The following is a 24870-nucleotide window of genomic DNA, read 5'->3' on the forward strand; positions in this document are numbered from 1 at the left end:
CGGCCAGGCAGTAATTCTTAATTGACACCTGTCAGGGTAATGGAGGAAGTCACAGCTGTTGTGGGAGAATTTGTCCGTCGTCCTGTTCATCTGTCAGCTTTAATACCCATCCTAAAACACACACACACACACACACACACACGCACACACGCACACACACACACACACACACACACACACAGATTTTATAGCAGCCCCCCTCCCTCCTCATCCGATCCATCTACTGACCGAGAACCCCGGCCCACAGACACCACCTTTCTTGATGTTGGATCAATCATCGAGCATGGCTTCCTCCCAAATCTACTCGTACACACTCCTGGGTTCATCTCCGACACACTGAACCCACTGAAAATGTGGATAAAAACCTTAAAAATCTAAGATCCAACGGCTGAAACTCCCTCCTCATACCCCGAATAAAATTTTGAGGATGTCGTGCAACCTCGCTCACTTTTCCTCTCGTTCATTTTTAATCAAGAACAGAGAGAGGGAGAGAGAGAGAGAGATGGAGGGATGCAAAAGAGCAAGAAAGTAAGGAAGATGAGAGGTGAGAGGCAGAGTGGGGGAGGAGGAGGTCCCTGGGTAGGACTCCTGCTCTTCTGTAGAGGGGCCATCTCGTTTGTCTTGTTTGTTTGTTGGCATCAAAGGGCTGCCTCTCACTCCCCCTGCTAACTGATGTAATGAGTGGGTAAGCTACGTGTTCTTTTTTCCTGTTTTATTGCCTACGCTTAGGAATTCAAATACTTATTAGACAAAATATTCTGTAATTGCTCATCTTTTATTGATAGTAGAAACATGTTAAATTTGACTCTGGCAGACTTTCCCATAGCCTCTCGAGGAGGCACAGCGCTGATCAAGGGAGCAAATTTACCCTCAGCAAATGTAATACTTTACTTAAGAAAATTTCAGACATCAGTTCTTGTGCCTTAAATGTTGTACGACTAGTGCTCTTGAACACTTCCTCTCTCATCTTCCTCATGTCTTCAGCCATGTAGCGGATGGATAAAAAATATAAATAAAAAAGCATTAATGAGCTCTTAAGCCCTACATCCCTGCTGCGGACCCTTAACAAAATGTAATTACTCAGCACAACACCACTATTACATAGTAATTAAGCACACTTCACAGCCAGCTGATAACACTGACAGCGAGTAATTCATCAAAGCTTTTAGTCCGATCAGAAACCCTCAGAAGTTCTGAGAAGGAGTTTGTTCTGCTGAGAAAATGAGAAGAAAATTTCTTTATTTGTGGGGGGGGGGGGGGGGATTGTTTTTCTATGGCAGTCAGGAGTAAGACTGCTTGTCAGCGCAGTCCCAGAGGGCTGCTTTCTATCTGTTTCAGACTTGATTTTCTCAGACTTTCTCTTCGTTTTTAGATCCTATGACTTGCTGGTATTTTTATGTGCTGCGAGGCAGGCAACAAAGCACATCTGGCTGCTTTAATGATATGATTTCCCATCATACTAAGCCACCTCCATTATGACCTCCCACAGAGACACGCTGGCTGCACTTAAACATTACGTGGAGGTGTGTGTGTGTGTTTAGAGTTCACAGGGTGTGTGTGTGTGTGTGTGTTTTAAGTGCAGCGAAGGCAACAGACCACGAGTGATGGTAGCAGCACGCCCTGGAGGTGGTTTTTATTGGGAATACCACAAAAATAATCAAAAAAGATTTAAAAATAACGTATTAAACAGAGGCGTGAAACCCAACCTTATCTCACCTATGTACACTACTAAACATAGACCTCCAAGATATGTTTTAATCTTTGAATACGGTCCGTTTTATTATTCACCTACTGATGGGATCAACAAAGACTTGTTTGTGTTAAAACTGATCCGGTGCAGGATTATATCTACTGAAAAGTTCAACCGAGGTGAAGAAGTTGAACCTGTTTGACCTCTGAGTGGCCAAAGCCCAAGATGTACATCTATCAATGAGGAGCCACCTGCTAACTACAACTTATCTAGACCCCTACGCTGAACTTGACAGCCAAACACACACACACACACGCACGCACTTGAACGGTGGACAAAACGAGGTCTAGAAACTAAAATAAGCTGCGGTGGATCAATATGTGGTCACGCTCTGACAGATATTCCTGCTTCTGATAGGAAACGGTGCAACAGTGCGACAGACGTGAGAAAAGTGTGGCTCGGCTGTTAGAGGTGGTTCTCATGCTTGTGTGAGCGGGCGGCGCTAAAGAGGATGACTAACTTGGCGTGATTGCGCTCAGTTTGAGTTATTCATTCCAGGAAAACTGACACCGGTCACTGCTGAGCAGCACACACTCTCCTCGTCTCACTTCGTTCTTTCACACACTTGGACAAACACTCACACAGTTTATTTTTTTCTACACTGAAACTCTTTTCTCTGAGACTGCAGAGTCTTTTAAGTTACTCCGGTCCAAATCAGTGCAAGCTTCTTTACAGAAAATTAACTTCTTATCCAAACAAGGCCGTTGTGATTCTTAGGAAGGAGTGTCATAATCAAATGCAGACACTTTAAACACAAAAAGCAGAAAAAAGACACCTTGAGGCTATACACTGTCTCAGGAGGCTCAAGGGGAGGGGCGCGTAAATCTCTGCATGCTGATTATTTTGAGGGAAGAATATCACATAACAGCATCGCCAACTGAGAGCACAAAGGTCGCTGTGTAATCTGATCTGCCCTGAACATGCAAAATCATTAATCCCTGGGCACTGTGATTCTCCGGCTCAGAATAAACCGGGGTGGGGGCCTTCGGTGAGCCGACTAGAGTGGTAAACGCTCCAGAGCTATGGGTTCTGATTTACTAGCAACACATGCAGAAATTATAAAAATTGTTCTGACTTGAGAGTGCCGATATATCAAGTGGCTGGAAAAGGCCCGAGCAGTGTCATTAATAAAAATATTATTAATATTGTGGATAAATCTCTTCCAACAGCTGGAAAAATGTTTCCACCCAAACGCTCCAGTCAAGGCAAATGGGACTTTAACGCGATCACGGCTCGGTTTCAGCACGGATAAAAGAAAACTGCAAACACAACGAGATGTGTGACACAGTCGAGGAGGCTGGTCTGTTTGGCTTAAGCAGGTTCTGAGGGCGGTGGGAGTGTGGATGGCGGGGGCTCGCCGAGGTCATTAACTGGCATTGTCTCCTGACGTGATTAGTCAGGTAGCAAAGTCCATTTGTCACCTGCACAGGCAAATTGAGTTGGTGCTGCACTAGCGGCTATGGGGACTGTATAATATCAACTTGATTACATCAAGGCAGCTGCGGACTTGACACCTTACTGAATTTGTCAGCATTAATCGTTAGGGCCTGTCACAAATCCATCAGCTCCACAGATAATTAGGGCTCTCTCTAATGAAGCCAACGGGAAGCAACCTTACATCCCCCACGCCAGCCACCATAAAACACACACACACACTTATAATTAACCAACGTGTTTTAAAGAGGAGGATCTGATCTGCACTCAAGTGAAAGGAGACGCTACTTATTCTCCTCCTCCACACGTCTTCATTCTACTCCTAAAAAAAACTAATCATAACCAAAGAATAACTGCTAACCCTAACACTGTTTAATAATAAGTAGTGAGTACACACACACAAACACACACACACACACACATACACACACACACACACACACACACACACACACACACACACACACACACACACACACACACACACACACACACACACACACACACACACACACACACACATACACAGTAATTTTTATTCCAACAGTTTGATTTTCATTCTAAAACTATTGAAATAAAAACAAGTTTTGTTCATTCACAAAAAAATCTTGATTTTATTAAACATTTCTAACTTTAAATATATGCTAATAAATATTTTAAATAATTCACTAAATTAAATAAAAAATACAACAATTGTACCAACAATAATTGTTGCAAAAAATATATGTAGGCTTGGTATTAATTAGACAATGTTTAAGAAAAATCAATATCTATTTTGTCAGGAAGCTTTCTACCTACGTTCTGTTAAATGTAATCTTAACTTCTCATTTTCATGACAAAAACAATTCAAATCTGAAAATAGATTTTATTCTGGTGTTAAAAGATGTTTTTAGGCTCTTGGAGCTCTAAAATAAAATATCAGCATAGCAAATAATATTCTTCAGGAGTAGAATGTGGTGGGAAATAAAAAAATGGACATGTCCAGACTAGTCTGCTGTTGTTTTAATTGTCTGAGTGCTGATCTCCATGCACAGAGCAGCTAAGAGCCATTTCCTCTGTGAGCAGCGGCGCAGAGAATCAGCCACAGGTCAGTATCAGCTCCCAGCAGAGCATCAGGCCGACCCGATGTGTGTGTGTGTGTGTGTGTGTGTGTGTGTGTGTGTGTGTGTGTGTGTGTGTGTGTGTAGTTATTTTCTAGTGGGAGCCTGAAGTGGAGGGCGTCATCTCTGACCGACCCTCATGTTTGCCGGAGAATAGAAAACATCCCGTTAGCCCAGATCTGATTGACCATTACAACCCATGATGTTCATGGCCATCAGTAGACAGTGGGAAGGATCAATGCGTGTATGTGTGTGTGCATGTGTGTGTGTGTGTGTAAGCGAGAGGGGATTGAAGGAGGGGTCACAGCCATGTCATGTATTTCATGCCTGCATCTACACGTAGAAATCCAACGGGAGCCGCTCTGCTCCCTCCGTGGACAACCTTCTCCGGAAAGTTGTTTCGCCAAACAACCCTTTGTCTTTAACAAACAAACAATCACACACACACACACACACACACACACACACACACACACACACACACACACACACACACACACACACACACACACACACACACACACACACACACAGAAGAGTAGAGCAAGGCTCAAAATGGAAATCTGAATTCTTGCTTCTCAGTGTGGAGCAGAGATCCTATGTTTTGTTGGAAAGCTAAAAGGAGCTAGAGATGTTCAGAGCAGCACTGGTTCAATGTTCTCCATCCCTCTCATCCTCCTCCTCATCCTCCTCCTCATCATCAGCTCCCCTGCTCAAAATGATAAAACCTGCTGAGTTCAAAGTCCTGGATGGCTGGGCCTCCTGTTCAACCTGCTTTGCACCTCATATTTCAAAATCTCTTTAAAATTCTGTAACTGTCTTTTGTTCACTCCAGTTGTTAATGCCTAACTTCAAAGGCTCGGGCTCATTAGCACAGAGGTAGAAACCCCTGTCACTCATTTACATTTGTTTAAAGGCTGCAGGGAGACAAGAGGAGAAGGGGATTAAAAACACCAGAGAGAGGGGAGTCCAGATCCAAACCACTACGAGTCAACCTTGTCGGTGTGCTGACAACACCTGTTTTATCAGCTGGCTCCAGATCATTTCAGATCAAAAATCCTCCTTTTTTTTTAACCCAAAAGTCACATTAGGGTTGAATTTTCCCTTCCAGAATTGATGGAGCACAGACTGCCCCTGCCATCTGCTCTTATACATCCATGGATATCAGGTGATTTTCCACAATGCAGAACTTTTATTTTGTTTTCATATCCTGGTTGAAACAAGAGAAGGCTTGTTTCTGCTGACTGGAAACCAGCTTCCCCTTCATGGAGGGATTTATTGATGTTTATCAGGGATGAACAGATCAAAGGGTGCCACATGACAGGCGATCAATCACGCATCAAATCAAGGATGGCAAACCTCTAATAAAACAGAGAAAAAGAAAGCCCCCCCCCCCCCTCCTTCTTTTTCCCAGTCGATTATTCATCATTAGTCACTCTTGAACCTCAAAACTCCCTTTTATCCCCATAACGTGCCATTTATTCCTAACAGTTCCTGGCAAAAAGGAGTAAATAAAAGCCCAAAGTGGCACGGTACAACAGAAGCGTGTGTGTGTGTGTGTGTGTGTGTGTGTGTGTGTGTGTGTGTGTGTGTGTGTGTGTGTGTGTGTGTGTGTGTGTGTGTGTGTGTGTGTTATTAAAAGTTACAGATGATTGAGATGGTTTGTTTTTAATAGAAAGTTTGAGGTAGAGGAGCGGGGTGTACCTGCTGATCGCCGCGGCTCTTGCTGCTTTCTCCTCGGCATAGTGACCGTCACGTTCCACGGAGCTTCTCATGCAGGAAACACAAACAATTCAAGTCTATCAGTTTGGAAAAAGCATCCCGATCTCTAGGGGGGAAGATCGTAGAGGAAGGGAGCGGATCTCAGAGTCTTCTGCTCGCTTTCTGATTCACGGAGGGGGGTTGTGGATCGACTTGAGCGAGGTTCGGCCAGCTCCCGACACCACCGTGTCCATCAAAAACCATCCTCCATTTCTCTCGGGAAGATTTATTTTTACTTTTAAGAAGAAAAAATGAAGCAACTAGCACAATGAAAGCCAAGTTTTCAGTTCACCCCTGGATAAAAAAAATCCCCTTATCGTTTGGTCCTTTTTGGAGATGGGGAGATAGTTTGCGCCTTTTACGCACACACACAAAAAATGTAAATTCAGGCGAAAACCAAACAAATAAGTCCCGTGTGTTTCATTATTGTCCTCTTCCAAACACCTGAAAGAGAAATGAAAAGAAACAGACAGGCATTAGATGGGTTAACGTCAGCCCCGTCACCACCACGCCACCTCAGCCCGGATCCAGCCTCACCAGTCCGCCTGAGACTTTTTCCTCCCTCCCCTCTCCGCTCCTGCCCTCTTCCTCTCCCATTGAAAAAAAGGAAAACACACACAAGACAAGCAGGCTTTCTCTCTTACTTACGTTTTAAGAGTCGTGGGAAAGATTTCAGCCGCTCATCTCATCCTGAACACTCGTTTTTTTTTTCCTTTTCTTTTTTAGGACGAGTGGTAGATGCGGTGGAGAGAGGATATCACAGGAGGGACAAACATCCAAGCGTCGCAGATGCTTCGTCGCAGATCAGATCGGGAATATTTTAAGGGAAAGAAGCGGAGGAGAACTCCAGGGAGCGATCTCTCAAAAGGGGAGGTAAAAACGGGAACGCAGTGGATCTAGGAGCTGTTTCAGACAGTCTCAACTGATAGACAGACGCATCGAGTGGCTTTTCCTGCTACATTTTTACTCCTCCCCTCTCCACAAGCGTCACCCCTGACAGAGGAGCCTACCTGTCAATCTTTTTAATTGTCTTGTTTCCTTCTCTCTCTCCCTCCCTCCCTTTCTCCTCTCCCTCGTTTTCCATTTGCTTTTAGAATCCCTCCGACGAAAATTAAAGATTCTTCTGAGACTCTTTAGATGGAAAAATGCGCAAACTTACAAAAACAACAAAGTTCCAACTTAAGATCTGATTGCGTCGCAGTGACAGAGTGATCCCAGGAGGAGGAGGAGGGTGGGACAGAGAGCGCGTGGATGTGGGAATAAAATCTAATAATCAAGATCCCAGAGAATGAAACAACAGATGATAAAAGAGGGAAACACACTTTTACAACGAGTAGTTGGGGTCACAGGTGTACACACACACACTCACATACACATTCACAGACCCGTTTAGAATGAGCGCGGCGCGTGACTGACAAACATATATGTATGTTTTATTATAGGAGATAGAATAAACCAGCGCGTGCTGCTGTTTGGAGGAAGAAGCGGATGTTGGGAGATGTGGATTGATTTGTTTCACCTTACTAGGAAGTGAGTGTTGTGTCCGGGAAGGGGAGGGACTCCGACGACAGTCTGCTTCCATACCGAGCTGCGCCAGCGCAATCCGAAAACCCACAATCTGCGCCTGCTTCCGCTGAACTATCGAGAGATTTGTGTTTTTGTGGCGGTTTAAAGACGTTTTAAGCCGCGGATCGGTTCGGTTTGGTTTATCGCTGCGCCAGTGCAGGGAGGGATCAGCAGCTGTCCGTGAACTTTGGCACATTTTGGGAGCCATGCCCAGCTTGCCTCTGCTAGTGCGGCAGGGCGGCAGAGCGGCGGCGCTGGCTCCCGGCCGGGGGCGCAGCGGCACCGGCGCGCGCCCAGCAGGAGTTTACCCGACGCGCTCCATCATAGACACGTCCTACTCGGCGCACTTCATGGATTTCAAACGCTCCTCCATACCGAGCAGCATGCAGAAGCTGGTCGTCACCAAGCTCAGTCCCAGCTTCAGAGAGGCCGTTTCCGTGCGAACCGTTCCCGTTCCGACTCCCGGAGACGCCGAGCTGCTCATCAGGAATCGGTAAGTTGGGGATTTTGAGAATAATCACAATAAGTTGGAGAGAAATATGTTTTCTTACCTCGGTTTTATTTCACCCTCGCCCGGTTGATGCGATCATCCTCATCATCATCACGAGATGGCACAAAAATACGTGAGGATTAAACGCTGTAGTGTTCCTCCAAGTTCCGCCCTCCCTGCATTTGTCTATCAATCCATCTCACCCCCCCCCCCCCCCCTTCTCTCTCTCCCTCTCTCTCTGTCCTCCTGTCTCCCTACGTCACCAACCTGCAAAACACGAAGAGTCGGGGGGGTGCTTGGATACTGGCACCGGGAGATGGATATGATGGAGAAGGATGAGGAGAAGGAGATGGCGCTGGATCTGCAGCATCATGTCTCTCATACACACAACAGGAAGCAACAGAAACATCCAGCTCGAAATCAGACGTGTATTTGTTTTTGTTTATTTTCCTGTTGTGTTTGCTTTTGTTGTGTGTTTGTTTAACCCATTTCACACACATGGAAATGCAGTTTTAACGTTTTTACTACAAATGAAATCAGACCTGATGTTGACCTTTGACCATTCAGTCAGTCACACACATGATTGCATCAGAGTCAACAGTTAGAAACTGTGAAATCCCCTTTCCTCTCGTTGCAAAACGACTTTTGCACGAATATAAAAGCTGAATTTTCTCAAGGGAACAGTTAAGGTCTTAAATCATTGTTTTGCAGCAGAAGACTGTTGGGAATTATTGTAGATGCTGAGATCTCTGCATCTGATCTATTTTAACGTTTTAGTCTGCAAAATGTTAAAATGTGATCCATTCACACAATAATGACAATAAAATGTGTAGCTACGGCATTTATTTAGATGTTTTTAAAGATTATTTTTACTCCAAAATGTATGTATCTCAAACTCAGAAAATGAATTGAAATAAATCCTATGAGGCTTTAGATGTGTAATTATAACCTAATCCTCATATTCAGCTCCCCCGTATGCATGTATTTGTTAAATGAGTCCAAATATGTAATCTGGTTAATTTGTCTCTCCAGAACTTTAAAAACAACCTGTAAATGTGTTTTTAGCACCACACCTATATTGCACACTTCAGTCACTTTTATCTCATATTCCTGATCTTTCTCTACAGAACCTAATCTCAGCGAGTGCTAATCAATTTTTCACACAGATTATAACTTCAGTTTAGATTCCCTCTAACTGAAAAGGCTCAGTATTCTTCCAAAGAGTTCCGCTGCTTCAACAGGAATGTCTCTGAGAGGAAACCGATCCCAAGAAGTCAAATCAAGGTGTTTTGTTATATCATGTGGAAACCGCAAGAGTATTACCTACAAGCTGAAAGTACATGTGTGACGCCGTAATGAGGCGAATGCAGCGTGCGCGCCGCTCTAAAAGACACTAAATGATTTATTTATACATTCCAACAGATTTGTTTCCAGCCTCTTCCACAAAGGGAGATGAAAACGTTGCCTTCATGTTGAGGCAGGAAGCAACTGTTCCTTGGATTTTCTTATTTATTTTTTTAGTGTAGTTTGTTGTGGGTGTCTCTGAAGACAATGGATTATGACATCATGCAATGTGTTTTGTGATACAAGCCTTTCCCTGTCAGTGCACGACTGTTGTTCTCAGGAGAAAAGGGAGTCGTTGCCAGAACAAGTCGGAGTGTTTGTGCCCGGCGCTCCCGCCTCTGCAGGAGGAGGCTGCAGCCCTGACCTTCATGCAGGCTTTCTGGAAAAATGTTGTTGCCCTCGTGACCCGTCGTCATTTGCTGGAGTGAATGTTAATCTTCCACATCACGACGCAGTACTTTTTATTACTCCATTAATCTGAATTCTTTCTTCTGTGTGTGTTTCAGATTTGTCGGAATCAACGCCTCGGATATCAACTATTCCGCAGGCCGCTACGACCCCTCGCTGAAGCCCCCCTTTGATGCTGGCTTTGAGGGTGTGGGCGAGGTCGTCGGCCTCGGCCTGAGCGCCAGCTCCCGTTATACCGTCGGGGACTCCGTGGCCTACTTCGGCAGCGGCGCTTTTGCAGAGTACACGGTTGTTCCGGCCAAGGAAACCGTGCCTGTTCCCTCGGTGAAGCCGGAGTTCCTCACCCTCCTGGTGAGCGGTGCCACAGCCTACATCGCCCTGAAGCGTCTGGGCGACCTGACCAAAGGGGAGACGGTCCTGGTCACGGCAGCTGCGGGAGGAACAGGCCAGTTTGCCGTGCAGTTCGCTAAACGAGCTGGCTGCCACACCATTGGGACCTGCTCATCCAACGAGAAAGCTGGTTTCCTTAAATCCATCGGCTGCGACAGGCCCATCAACCACACAGCTGAAGATGTCTCCAAGACACTGAGGAACGAGTTCCCACAGGGCATAGATGTCATCTACGAGTCTGTTGGAGGCAGCACCTTGGAACTGGCAGTCAACAACCTGGCCAATAAAGGCCGACTTATAGTGATAGGCTTCATTTCAGGGTACCAGAGCGCTTCCGGGATCCCACCTTTCAGAGGAGCGACACTGCCGGTCAAACTGCTCCAGAAGTCAGCCAGTGTCCGGGGTTTCTTCCTGCCCCACTTCCTCGGCGACTACAGGGAGGCCCTGAGCAGCATGATGCAGATGTTTGCCAAGGGGGAGCTGGTGTGTAAGGTGGACTGTGGGGAGACGGAACCGGAGGGGAGATTTGTAGGCTTGGAGTCAGTGTTCAGGGCAGTGGACTACATGTATGCAGGCAAGAACGTGGGGAAGGTGGTTGTAGAAGTCACGCCTGCGGGCGTCAGCAATAGTAAACTGTGATTAATGAAAGGAATCAGAATTCCAGTGAGAATTAACATCTTGATTTTCACAAGATGGTAATCTAAAAGGGGTTGGGTTTTTTTTGGGTGAGAATTGAAATTAAATCAATTTTTTAAACCAATCTGAGAAACAGAATCCCTTTTATTTCACCTTTAAATTGTTTTGGTGTTTTCTCTTAATCTGGTGTTCCCACCTACAGGTAAATGATTTTAGAAAGTGCTGCAGTAATGCGCTCCCTCTTAGCGCTCCAGTGCTTTATCTACCATAAATATTTTATGACGGACTTCATTGTTTTTCTAATAGGGGCTCATGTCGGTGCGAGCCTGTCAGAAGTGAGTGCTGCTCCAGGTGCGCTTGGCATTTCATTGCCTGTTTGTGGCTGACAGAAACAGCATTCACACAATCAATCTTTTCATTCACATGCCCCGAAGCTGCAGGCAATAAAAAAAAAAAAAATTAGTCCAGCTAACCAGGAGTTGGACTGGAAAATGGCATTATTTTCTACCCCAAATATATATATTAAAAAATGTTGGTGAATGTTTGTAAAATGGCCTTTGACACCTTTTTAAAGCAAATTTATTCCCACAACAATAATAAAGAAAACAAATGTAAATTCAGCTCAAATAAAAAGATTTTACAATACTGAAATCCTTCAAGGAGAAATAAGTCATGTCTTCAAGCTAAGCAGAACTGAATCACTATTCACTAAAGTGTCAAAGAACCGCGTGTGTGTGTTAAAGCACTAGATTTGATCTAAAACAAACACCTGTTCCTTCCTGGCAGGGAGGGCTGCTGTCTTCATGCTCAGTGAACACATTATTTCCTCATCCAGGTGGCTACTCAAAATATAACCCAGTGTGAGACGCGTTACAGGTGTGACCCCAGTATGCAAAGCTGCTGCGTTCACATTCACGCTGCAGCAGATCTCTTAACTCATGAGGCCATTTTCTCCAAAATCAACCATGACAAAACACAAAACTGCACTTTTGCAGTTTTGAATATGCATCTGATCTGTAATGCAAAGTTTATTTCATCACTTTTTGATCAAACATTTAGGGCAGTCGGATGCATCATGTGTATAAAAAGTGTTATGTTTAAAACACCTTCCTGTGGGACCAGATTTGAGGCTAAGACCACAGTTGAGGCCAATTCAAACATGAAGTTTAACTTTTCACAACATTCTGTTTGTTCAGATGTGAAAATGCACACAGAACACGACTGAGGTGACATACAGATGTTTGCATGAATTTAGTAACGTCGTGGACCGCCATCAGGAGGATTTTGGCATCTCTGCAATTAAGAGGAGAGGCCTCGTCTTCCGCCATCCTCCTGGGGCCCTACCTGTACGGCTGCTGATTAGTGAGCAGTCACAGCTCCAATTAGAGAACACAGCAACCTGAAGAGACAACACTCTTTATTTAATTGGATTGTGTTGCAAGTCCTTGGCTGCTAACTGGCATCGCACTGAATCAGCGCCGAGCTGCGGAGCGTAAACAAGACATTAAAGATAGAGAGGGGTCTTCTGGAGATGTACTTGTAGGCTATTGTGTGATGGCGAGGGAAAAAGTCAGGAAACAATGCTGCTATTTATCACAGTTTAAACATTATTAATTGGTATCGACTGAATGATAATTGAGGATAAACAATATTTACAATTTAGTGAAAATATAAAGAATTTGCTTGTTTATTCTGAGGATATTCAAGACAAGTTACACTTTATTCTCACTAAAGTATGAAGATAACAGAATATTTGTAACACATGCCTGTTAGTTTCAGGTATGGTCTAACTGAGAGTTTACAGGTGAGGTGGCGTGACGTACCTGCTGATAATGCAGCATTTTCTTTACGTTCAGGATGCAAGGATGAGGATGTTTACAACGCTGCATGAAAACTAACCAGGCCTGTGTGCTTCTGCAGGCATCAAACCACGAAACTATCATGGAAGTTGTTCTCTTAAGGAACTAAAATACAGATTTCCCGTGTTTCCCTATTTCACAAACACACACTTACACACTCACACCCCTCCCTCGTTCTGTTCTTGTATGTGTCACGTAACAAAGACATCACCCTCACTGTGTGGCATGGTACTCTACCTCCAGGCACCTTAGGGACGCTGGCTTTGCTGCTCGGCGCTGCCAGCATCCAGACAAGTCCAGTTCCTTCCTTTCTTTCTCTGCAAGTCAGTCAGGCCTCCACAACTCCCTAACTCCCCGAGCCCCCATCACTTCTACCGCCGCCTAATTACCAAACCTAAAACCCCACTCAACTAATTAGCCACAGCAGACCCAGGAGCTGTGAGTAAAGGTAAAGAGATGGCTTCATTCAGAGGCGTGCGCGCGCGCGCGTGTGTGTGTGTGTGTGTGTGTGTGTGTGTGTGTGTGTGTTTAGAAAGAGAGAGACAAGATAAAGGAAGCTGAATATTCAGGCCTCCTTTAGCGAGCACATCTCTACATCCAATTAAAGTCATTTATTAAACTGTTTGCGAAAGCTGAGCTGTGCATGACAGACAAAGACAGGAGTGTGTTTGTTTGTTTGTTTGCGGCCGTGCATGTGTTTCTGGAAATGTAGAAGCTGCGGCAGCTTGGACACACACACACACACACACATACACACACACACACATACACACACACACACACACACACAAGCAGCCACATGTGTCTCAGTATGGCTGGCAGTCTGTCGGCGTTTCTGTCTATCAGCGGCGTGAGAGCTCAGTGGGACATAAATTACAATATGCAGCGGCGCCACTTGTGTAAGTCTCAATGAAGGGGAGGAATAACTTTCTTAATCAAGTTCCCCTGATTAATTGTAATAAAGGTGTCATCTGTAAATGTGTCCTCCTGATTGAGTAATTCGGGGCTGGAGACAGTAAGCCCGTCCCTGGTGATTGGGGAGGGTTGGACAGGGAGTGGGGGGGGGGGGGGGGGGGGGTGGAGACACAAATAGCTCCTGGGCACAGTGGCAGCCTTCGCACAACTGACAGTTATGAAATACAATTATCAGTGTGATCTGCTGGAGAATTCATCAGCGACTTCAGCGGCCACTGAAGACAGGGTGGGGGGCGGGGTGGGGTACAAGAGGGAAGCAGGCCTCGCTGATTAAATGAGGTTTTTATTTTGTCTAACAGATTGTTCACATTTGTGTGACACGCTTGTAAAAGTACAACTTCCTCCGTTAAAGCTTCCCATTAAACCCAGCCAGCAGAAACCTGAAGGACCTCACGTTTCTGTACGAAGTGACCCACACCAGGATAGGCCTGGGGGGTCCGGTGGGTCGGGAACGCTCCTTGGGGTGGTTTGGTTCATGTTCACACTGCACCGCTGAAAATGGACAAACCCACCTGGTCATCGGTCAGCTGGGTGCTGTTGTCCAACACAGTCACTGACCCTGAAGGACAAACTGTCCTCTTCAGCGGATGCATCAATAAGCAGGATACCTACTCCTCTGAGCAGATATCAGTCCGCTCCTTGGCTCAGTAGTTGTTCACTTCTCTGTTGGCTTTTCACGCGATAAGCGAACCACACCAAACCGAGACTCGCCTTCACACATCAGACAGGATGAGCTCACACCTGCTGAAATGAAGCGGATAAACAAACAACATTTTGTTAAAAGTCAACAGTTCTAGAGTGAGCGTGGTCAGAGAAAAAGACTTTAGTTCTACTTTAGAAGGTTTCAATTTTCTATTTAAGATTTTCTTTGCTTTCAAAAGCATCAGAAAACAATCTTTTCATGGCTACGGGCCTTTAAATTGTACTCATCAAATGTAATTCTCCCTTTTCTGCATTTGTCTTTTCAAATAACTCAACCTCTTTGTTTAAACATTAAAGTAAATATTTTAGCATTGTCTGAGGGAGAGGAGCAGTTATTATGAGAATCTAAATGACGATTCACAGCAGCTAAAGTAACATTAACATCTGAGTGTTTTATTAAGCTGATCTAATTTGTGTAAAAGCTCCAAACCAGGTAAAAATGTTCTAATATTGGCAATATACAAAACATTCCATCCATCCATCCATCCATCCATCCATCCATCCATCCATCCATCCATCCATTCATCCATCCATCCATCAATCTGTTCTTCTCTGGTTCTCCAGATTCAGGTCGCGGGGATAGCAGCCTAAGCAGGGAGGCCCAGACTTCCCTCTCCCCAGCTTCTTGAGCCAGCTCCTCTGGGGTATCCCAAGGAATTCCCTAGCCACCTGTGAGACATAGTCCCTCCAGTGTGTCCTGGGTCTTCTTTTAGGTCTTGTCCCGGTTGGACCTGCCCAGAAAACCTCACCAGGAGGCGTCCTAATCAAATGCCTGAGCCACCTCAACTGGCTCCTCTCAATGGATCGACTCTGAGCTCCTCCTGGATGACAGAGCTTCTCACCCGATCTCTAAGGGAGAGCCCAGACACCCCGTGGAGAAAACAAATTTCTACTGGTTGTATCCGTGATCTTGTTCTTTCGGTCACTACCCAAAGCTCATGACCATAGGTGAGGGTGACGTGGATCAACCTGTAAATCAAGAGCTTTGCCTTCTGCCCCAGCTCTCTCTTCACCACAACAGACCGGCACACCACCTGCATCACTGCAGATGCAGCACCAATCCAAATGCTGATCTCCAGATCCATCTTTCCCTCACTCGTGAACAAGACCCTGAAATACTTAAACCCCCTCCTCACAGGACCTCATCCCTGACCCAGAGAAGGCATTCGACCCTTTTCCGACTCAAGACCAAGATCACGTTCTGATGAAGCAGACAGGACCACATCATCTGCAAAAAGCAGAGACCTGATCCTCGGGCCACCAAAACGGATCCTCTCAACACCTTGGCTGCACCTAGAAATCCTGTCCATAAAAGTTATGAACAGAATCGGTGACAAAGGGCAGCCTTGTGGGAGTCCAGCTCTCACCGGAAATGAATCTGACTTTCTGCCGGCAATACGGACCAAGCTCTGACACCAGTCATAACAGCCTGTACCAGATGGGCCTAGTACCCCATACTCCCAAAGTACCCCCCACAGGGCCTTCAGAAGGACGTGATCAAACTCCTTCTCCAAATCCGTGAAACACATGTAGATTGAATGGGCAAATTCTCACGCACCCTGCACAACCCCCTAAGGGTACAGAGCTGGTCCAGTGTTCCATGGCCAGGATGAAAACTACATTGCTCCTCCTGAATCTGAGGTTCAATAATCCGTTGGATCCTCCTTTCCAGAACGCCTGAATACCAGGGAGGCTCGGGAGTGTGATCCTGTCACACACCTTTTTTAACAGGGGGACCACCACCCCGGCTGCCAACACAGCCCCATAAGAGCCTTGAGGAAAACGCATGGATCTCATCCACCCCCGGAGCCTTGCCACTGCGGAGGTTGTTGACCACCTCAGCAGTAAAAATGGCCTCAAACTGGAAACAGGTAATACAAAACAAGTTTTTTTCTAAATAATGGGATTATTTTAATACATAATCATTTAAAAGTAAAATAATTAACAGAACACTAAACTGCAATAAAACTTTCCTAAATGCTTCTACAAACTGTGAACTGCAGAAAGGATCCAATACACAATAATAGTCATCTGGGCCTGTCATGTGAAATGTGTCACTTAATAATTTACAGTAAATCTCTACACACGCTCATGTCAATAATATTCTCGTTAGTATCTGTGATAAAGACATTTACAATCAAAAGGGACTGTTTAACCTTCACTGTTTCCATTTAAAAACTTAAATATAAATATATACTTATTCTATTTTACTTGCATGGTTAATCAGCCTACCCAACCAGGCGCTGTTTGTTGTTGAAATGCAATCACTACACGTTAAATAATGAACAAAGAAAATAAAAAAAATCCTAATGACATTGTTTAGCCTGCATCTGTTTTTATTCTGTTAATCAAGCTTTGTTAATAATTCAGTTTCACGAGACGTCAAAAGCATTCTTCAGCGCTGTTTTGATGTCTGTGTGTGTGTGTGGAGTTTGCATGTCCTCTCTGTGCATGTGTGTGTTTTTATCCAGATACTCTGTGTCTTTCCCAAAGTTAAAAAAGCACCTTTTAGGTTTTAGGTGATGAAATAGTCCCTGGTAGGGGAGATGAGCCTGCATGGTTGCCCATAACCTCATGGTGGGCTGCTCAGGTTGGACTCCTCCTATCAAGCCAAGGCTCAGAAACAGGACTTAAGGTGCTCTTACTGGAAACAAGAAACCAGTACAAAATAAAAATAAAAACCTGGTTCACAAAAAGTCAGTCCAGTAACAAAGAGTAATCTTTAAATTAAAAGGAGAACAAGAATGTGGGCCAGGACAGAGAGGAACACATGAAAATTCAGAGATGCAGTGATGATAAACAACTCAACTAAAAGGTTCACATCAGTGGGCACAAGGGGGAGGATAACCAATACCAACACAAGGACAGGATGTAGGATAATCTAGAATAAAATACAACAAAATCACCAAAATAAAACAGAAAAAAAATAAACAAAACCAAAGAAAGGTGAAATGGATGGATGAACTAAACAATGATAGAAACAAAACCAAGCTGTGGTCAGGTCTGAGCATCACACTGCCCTGATCAGCGGCCGCTGGAGATAAGCAGCAACTCTTCAAAACCCTGAGAGGGAAACAAACTGAACAGATGTTCACAAAGTGCTTTAGTGAGAAGACAAGCATCTACTTGTGCAACAGCAATGGGGACAACGCTGCCAGTAAGATGTGTGTTCCCATTCCATTCTTGGAAACGTGAATCAAGATTTTGCTGAAGCATGTTTCATTGTGTAAACGAGCAGCGGGTCAGTTTGGCACAAACCTGCTTGATCGCCTCAGCTGAAGCTAATCCAGGTGTTTTCAGGCAGAAATCAGATGATACTGCTGTTACTTATTAATTACTGGCACATAAAACCTCTTTACCGCAGCAAGGTAAAACCATACTGGGTTAAAAGCCGAGCCTCTGCTGGATTCATGCTTTCAGGAAGGGTTTCATCAAAACTAAAGACACCTCATGGCATGAGGAACTTTGGGTTGTTTGTGTCAAATCCTGCATCTGAAGTTGAAGTTGGCCCTTACTTTGTTTTGCTGCTGCTTAGCAGGACGATACTGTAAAAGAGAGAGCTCTAGTGCAAAAGGAAAACACTTCATCACACACCTTTTATCCTTTAGGGCAGAAAATCATTTAAATTTGACCAAACACATCTTTGATTTTTAATTCTGCATCATTTAAACCATGTGAAGAGGACCGGGGCCCTGCCCCTGCATCTGTGTGGATGTAGATACATTTTCAGGTGAAAGCCAAGGGCACCCCTCAGGATTAATGACAACACTATCACCAAGCTGACCAGTGCTGCGTTCCTATTGGTTGGATGCAGAGGAAAAGGGAAAATGGCAGCAGAGAGCATACAGGCGGAAATCTGAGCATCCTGTCTGCAGGATGACAGGCAGGTCTTCAGTCCAGCTCCTCCAGCCCCCCAGCCCCCCCCCCCCCCCCCCACCCACACACACACACACACACCTGTCCTCATTCTTTACTGACCAGAGTTTGTGAGGCAGCGTCTCTGTAGCCAAGGACACAAAGGTGTCAGCAACGCGTCTGGGTATCATCGTTCATCAGGCCGCATCAGTAATGGGTAGCTCTCTGTGACAGTGGTCATCAGGACACAAAAGCAAAGGGGCCCATAAACATAACATGACAGATGGCTGGGAGGACAGCCTCAGACAGGGAGAGAGGGATGAAGAGCGCCAGGTAAAGTGAGATGGAGGGAGAGGAAGAAGAGAGATCTCAGGCGGGATTGTTGAGTCTTAGGAAAAATCTTAAGCGCTGGATGGTTTATGAAGGTCTGTGTTCAATGTCAGCTGTGAGGGGGGGGGGGGGGGGGATGCAGGAAACCACCTGGGAATTACTCTGCAGCTGACATCTAAAGAAACATCCGGGAAACTGTAATGCGTGCAAAAAAGGGGAAAAACTACGAATTCCACTGCTGGGATGAGAGCAAATTGTTTTGTTTTATTGCAACAAAAATATCTGCTCCAGAGTAAATTCATATGAAGTAAACATCTTGTTTAAAAAGATTGCGCTGTTTTTCAAAGGACAGGGTTAGGTATTTCTGTATCGCAGTTAGTCAGCAGCTTTTTTTAAATTTTTTTTTTAGACTTGGCCTGTTAGGAGTCATTTAGTGTTTTCATTAGATAGAAGACCATGTGGGCTATGACAGTTGGACTCAAAGTGCAGGAAAATGGTAAATCACTTGTATTTGATATAGCTAGATCATGATCACACCACGGCTCACCGTAGACATGAATATGTAGAAGCTCCATTGAGTGCTGGAGAGTGCGACAGCGTTGCTGCCATATTGGGTGGGTTCCTCACTCTCCAAACTCAAATGGAGTTAACACAGGGTGGGCAACTATGCCCGTTTCTTTGTGCAGCCTACAGTTGCAACAACTGGCACCCTACTGAAAACAGATCAGGTGGGATTACTATTGACATTTTTCCTCTTTATTTGCCGGAAATTCTGATTGCATGAGTCATTTTTTTGCTTAAGTTGGGTTTTGGTAAGATCTCTACACAAAGCTTTATAATGAGGCCCCTGATGACTAATAAAAATAGTTTCACACAATACCCTATTGTGTGTACTAGTGATTGTCCACTAGTGGCCCGGGGACCAGACCCAACCGACCGGTGCCCATTCTTCACACTCACACCACCCCCATTCCACACCACCCTTCCCCCTGGCTCACAGAATATTCAGCCATGTGGCCCTTGGAGCTGGTGACCCCCGGGGTATACACAATATTATATTTATGGCAGTAGGTGTTCATCAGTCACCACAGAGCTGGCATGTGGAGGAGAGTCAGACATGGGTACCTCCAAACAGAAGACCCAGCTCAAACAAACCAATGAGTCAAACAATTTGTAGTATTTGTTGAAATGTGGTTGAGTTTTATTATCAATCCATGTTTTTCATGCTTTACAAGGAAGGGTGACTGTATTTTGCCCACCGCAGTCCCTTTGTGTGGGCTTGTGCGACTGCGTGTGAGATGGGCCAGGTGAAAAAGGTCAGGCAGAGACCGAAGGGGGGGTGTTACAGTGATCTGAGGAGAAGAGGTCCACTGCAGGCATTCAGCACTTACATATTTAACGATGAACACACACAGGGTTTGGCAGAAGAGCGACTAAACAGCCAGGGGCGTGTCCAGGGAGTGGCCTGGGGTGACACATGCCACCCTTAGAATCTGATTGGCCACCCCAGGTGCCACCCTACTAAGTTCCAGTTTAAATTGACTTTACATTGTCGACAAAAGGCTTGAGTTGTAAACTCCAAAAATAGTGTGTGGTAGCATGCACCTTTAACATTGTCTTCTAGCCCAGGCCTACAGAACCTTATAGTGTTAATATTATTTATTGATTTTTCATATTCACATAAATAGACTTTAGAGCCCCACTCAACTCCAGTTGGTGGCAATAATGCAACAAGAAGTGACTTGTTAACCACCACAAAACTAGAAGATGAATAGAAAAAAATGGTTTGTGCAATGTGAAACTCCAAAATTCACTAGAAAGTAAATAAATAAATAAACGATTTGTGTAAATAAATAAATAAGCATAACCATTGGTGCCACCCATGCATAAACAAGTGCCCCACATGGGCCACCCCATTTTAAAAGTCCTGGACACGGCTCTGTAAACAGTGTCTGTTACAACAACCTCTTAGTGGGTTGCGTTGGCTCATAATTGATCAAAAACACAAGATGATACAAACACAGGCGATGCAAGCTACATCACTGACATGTTGGAAGTTTTTAACAAAAGCATGTTTTGAATGAGGTAAAGTTCCAAGAGCTTGACAGATCAGCACAATACGTAGGAAAAGCTGCCAGTTTTGTTTAAAACCCCTCTCTAAGCTCTTTTAGACTGGATAAAAGTTAGGAGTAATTATGCAGCTGATGGCAGTGACAGAAAGTGAGAAACTGCTTGTGAAAATAACGAGAGGTGAGAGTGTCAAAGGCTGTCGCAGACCTGTTTGGGTCCCTGTGAAGAGAGGAGACAAAAGTTGTGTTAGCAACACCTTTACCACCTCAGGATGTATACTTTGTCTTCACATATTTATGGGAACATCTTGCCCTAAATGTGTAGCTATCATCTTCAAAACATGGCAAATGTACCCTCCGTTGCTGCGCTGTGGGCCCTTCTCCATCTTCTCTTTGTTTTGGTGGAAACAGCCTTGCTCGCCCATTAATCGTCATCCATCCATCCCGTGCACCTGTACATAAAAGGGAAATTAGAATATCCATCACTCGAGCAAAATGTCACCTTGATTGATGGGTTAGTCACAGGATCCCCTCCGTTCCCCACTCAAGTCTGTGTTTCAGGAGTGAGAAGTGAACATTATCTAGTGCCATGATCAGATTTAGTCCGCACATTTCCATCTAGGAGAGCGTTTTTGAGAGGATGATACACAATCCGCATGAGGAGGCAGCCAGCAGAAGGTTTATGGAAATCTAATATCATAAGGCTTTTTGGGTTTGTTAGACTTGTTTTTCGTAGAGTGGGCTGGCGACACTTTTGATATAACAGTATAAGACAATGTAACGAGGCAGAATCTCATTTTGTTGAAGCGTTTCTGTCAAACTACGCTCTGAAAGATGATGGGGAAAATCTGTGCAAACAGGTTTTGAGTGGGGTGTGCTAAGACTAAAATACCAACTGTTCTCAGAGAGAAGCTTTGGTAAATAACAGGAAACGTCCTCACAGAAGCTGAGGTGAATGCCAGAAGTCGCAGAATGCTCATTTGTGTTTGGATAAAGGAGACCACATTAAAACAAAAGGCGATGCTGCAAATAACGGAAGAGAACGAGACTCCAAAATAAAACTAATAAACTGTAAATTGTCTGTACAATATTTCAATGTTACATATTGTGTATGTGTACACACATGTGTGTGTGTGTGTTTACGTGTGTGTGTGTGAGAGATGAGCTCGAGACAGGAGCCCTAACGCTGCAGGATGAAGAAAGGTGAACAGGAAACAGAAGGTGCCCGTGGAGGAGGTATATGACATCTATCAGGATCCGTTGTGGGTGGGGGATTCAGCCCCCCTCCATCCCCACCCCCCTTTCGCCAGCTGAGGGTCACCCATCATGCTGCGCCTGCTGAAGTTGTCACACCATGACACTTCCTTGGCATCGGTATCGGAGAGAACCTGGACAGCCTCGGACGTTGTAGACGCATTTTTTTGAGTAAATCTGTTTTGAGGTGGGGGTTTAACTCCTTCTCTGAACCAAAATGTCAGTATGTAGCTAATTGTTGTTATTTTTTTATTCTCTTTGGGGTCTTGGAAGGTCAGCTGACATGGCAAGGTCGACAAACAAACAAACAAACAAACAGAAGGAATTAAAAAAAAGAAGGAAAAACAGCCAGATGAGATGTGGCGGCGTGTTTTTAGCAATATGAGGCTGATGGCTTGTAGCAGCCATTACTCTCTGTTGTGTCCTCTGCCCCCCATTGGTTGTAACAACACCGCCTGGCACGGTTGCCACCATCAGATCATCTCAGACTTCTGCTTAACTACATGGACAATGAGGGCCATTTCACACCAGGATCAGGATTCTTCTTATACTCTTCAAGCGGTTGCGTCTGTTCAAGGTGGGAAAGGTCATTTAGATTTAATTAGAAAAAATAAGACCAGTGTTAGATCGTATTAGGTTTTGTAATCTACGGGGGGGGGGGTGACAAAATAAATAAATAACCTATCGGTCCTTAAGGGAATGCTCATGACCCACCGCCCTTTGTTCAAGGGTTTTAAACTAAAGTCCAAAATGTTGAGAACTGATAGATTTGTGTTGTTTTGGTAAGATCTTTTAAATAATCTTATGCACACACACGTGGAGTGTGGACTTCAGTCTGTAAGCTCTGAGGCCATGTGTGGTCAATACTAGAAGAATTTACTGAAGTTCTGCCAACTTTCTGTTTGCTAATGTTAAATGGGAAATATTATAATAGACCTACAGTCGATACAAAACATGATGTTCATGAAGATTTTTTCATAAAATTCCTGTCCCACATAAAGTGACTCAGCAGTTTTATTCTTGACATTTTCAGTACCTTCCAGAATGAGATGTTTCAGTGTTTTGTCACTTTAGGAAAACACGTTGGAGCTGGCCCCGCCCACTCACCCCCTGATTGGCTGCTATGTGATGAGGAGATCAGATGTCCTAGAAGCTTAAATTTAATTAAACCAAAATGTGATGATTCTTATTTGCGTTTAAAAGATTTTTATAGAGGCTGTAGAAACCTTATGTTGGAACTCAGAAGGATGTGAACAGTGAGTTTTGCTTTTTAAATCACCTTCAACAATCAGGGTGAAGGAGATCAAGTTTTAATATTTAGGAAAGACCAAGTAGACTCAAAGGGTCAACATTTTAAACAAAGATCTGAAAACGGGGCAGCTATTCATTACTACCAGACCAGATTTCACCTTAAAATGTTTACTTGACTTGGTTAAACCCACTGTTGGGATTCCTAACACTGGAGGCATCAGACATGCAGAACAGCAGCGGGACGCTCTACTAACGTACTTCGCAGCCCGTCAATTCATACTGAAGGAGCCTCAGCCATGGAGCGGCTTCTCTGCCGTTCTCCTTTCTGGACTCTTGAGATCACAAAATCCCTTGAGACTTCAAAAGTCACATGGTTGTTATTGCCCTCCGTCATTACATCAAAAAGAAGAAAAAGGAGATCACGTTTGATATCTCTGTTGTCATTTATGATGGTGTTCCTCTCCAGATCCAGGATTAAAGTGATAAAAAAAACTTGCACTTCTCGAAAGATTCTGGTAAGCCATTAGGTCACATGCATTGACGTAATCCACATAGATTTGAAATTGCATCACTGCAATCGTCTTTTATTTTGAAAAAATTACCAGATGTTTTACACTGAAAACATGTGTGATTTCCTGTCTAACCCTATTTTAAATGTGAAAATTGACATATCTCAGAAGTGGCTTGTGATAAAAATAGAACCTAAATCTATCTTTAGCGGCATGGCACGTCCGGTTGGTACCAACCCCATAGACTATAATGGATTTTGTTTGAGGCAGCAACGTTCCGCTGCTGTTTCGCACCGCTGATGCCTCCAGTGTGGACCCAGGCTTCATGTTGATCAGCTGTGGTGGCCATCTTGACTCAAGTTGATACTAAAAGTTAAGCAGCTGCAGAAGATCATCTAATGATTGGGTGCTGGGCGTCTAGTTAAAATCCATCCAGTGGTTTGTGATCAATGGTCCCATAGTCATAAACGGTATCACTGACCTGTTGCCTTTCCACAGCAGGCTCCGAAATTGACCTCAGATGTTCCCAGACCTCTGACTTACTGCTAAATAAAAAAAAAAATCATGAAGTTTTCACTAAGAGTAAGGATCTGATTGGAGCAATGTTCACATTTGTGACACAAATGAGATGACAACACTTCTGAGCTGAGGTATCTTCCTCATATTTGGTGTTTGTGTTGGAATTGAAAGTCAAAAAGTTTATTGATGAGAAAAAAAGCATCTTCTTCAGACATATGTGAACTTAGCTTTCCCTCCATGTTGCTAAAATGTGTCCAAAACCACAAGATTGTTGTGAAGTCCAAACATGACATTGTTTTTCTCCCTTTTTCTGTTTCTGTTGCTTCATTTGTAAAAAGTTGCTTCCAGATTAGTTTATTTTACCAGAGAGGAAAACATTTAGTCCTGAATTGGTTTTGCACCAAATTCAATTAACAGTCAAGTGCATTTCAATAAAAGTTTCACAGTGATGCTGGTGAGGGAAAATGAAAAGGAAGCACTGACTTCCGTGTGAATGAGATTTAAAATCGAAGTATTTATAGTTGCAATCCGGATTGTAGGGTTAATGAACTACAGGATTAAAACAACACGTTTGGTTGAGGCTGCAGGTGAAGCCTGAACCTCAACATCATAGGTTTGTATGCAGAGTGTGCCTTTAAAAGAAGCATGTTTCTTTTGTTTATTCGTTG

The 24870-nt window shown here is 44.3% G+C and overlaps 2 protein-coding genes across 4 annotated transcripts in view; one reads left to right on the forward strand and one right to left on the reverse strand.

Moving 5' to 3' along the window:
- LOC107378942 (teashirt homolog 1) overlaps positions 1–8307 on the reverse strand; it is a 37874-nt gene extending 29567 nt beyond the window's left edge. The window contains exons 1-2 of one of the 2 annotated variants that reach the window (XM_070550931.1): positions 8163–8307; positions 5989–6489 (exon numbers count right to left, since the gene is read on the reverse strand). In XM_070550931.1, coding sequence (XP_070407032.1) covers positions 5989–6028 — 40 coding nt within the window. In that variant the 5' untranslated portion in view covers positions 6029–6489; positions 8163–8307. Of the gene's footprint in view, positions 1–5988; positions 6490–6693; positions 6833–8162 lie in introns of those variants that run through there. The other variant, XM_070550930.1, reaches the window with a different exon arrangement.
- On the forward strand, positions 7815–11003 carry LOC139069842 (prostaglandin reductase 3-like). Of its 2 annotated transcripts, none has more exons than XM_070550933.1 (2): positions 7815–8104; positions 9952–11003. In XM_070550933.1, the coding sequence occupies exons 1-2, from the start codon at positions 7818–7820 to the stop codon at positions 10880–10882; spliced, it is 1218 nt and encodes a 405-aa protein (XP_070407034.1). In that variant the 5' UTR covers positions 7815–7817; the 3' UTR covers positions 10883–11003. The 2 variants fall into 2 exon arrangements, with proteins under 2 accessions (XP_070407034.1, XP_070407035.1); XM_070550934.1 differs by lacking the exon at positions 7815–8104 and adding an exon at positions 8536–9869.
- Positions 11004–24870: the final 13867 nt, after the last annotated feature.

The sequence above is a fragment of the Nothobranchius furzeri genome, chromosome 5 (assembly GCF_043380555.1).
Source record: "Nothobranchius furzeri strain GRZ-AD chromosome 5, NfurGRZ-RIMD1, whole genome shotgun sequence".
NCBI classification, from domain to species: Eukaryota; Metazoa; Chordata; class Actinopteri; order Cyprinodontiformes; family Nothobranchiidae; genus Nothobranchius; species Nothobranchius furzeri.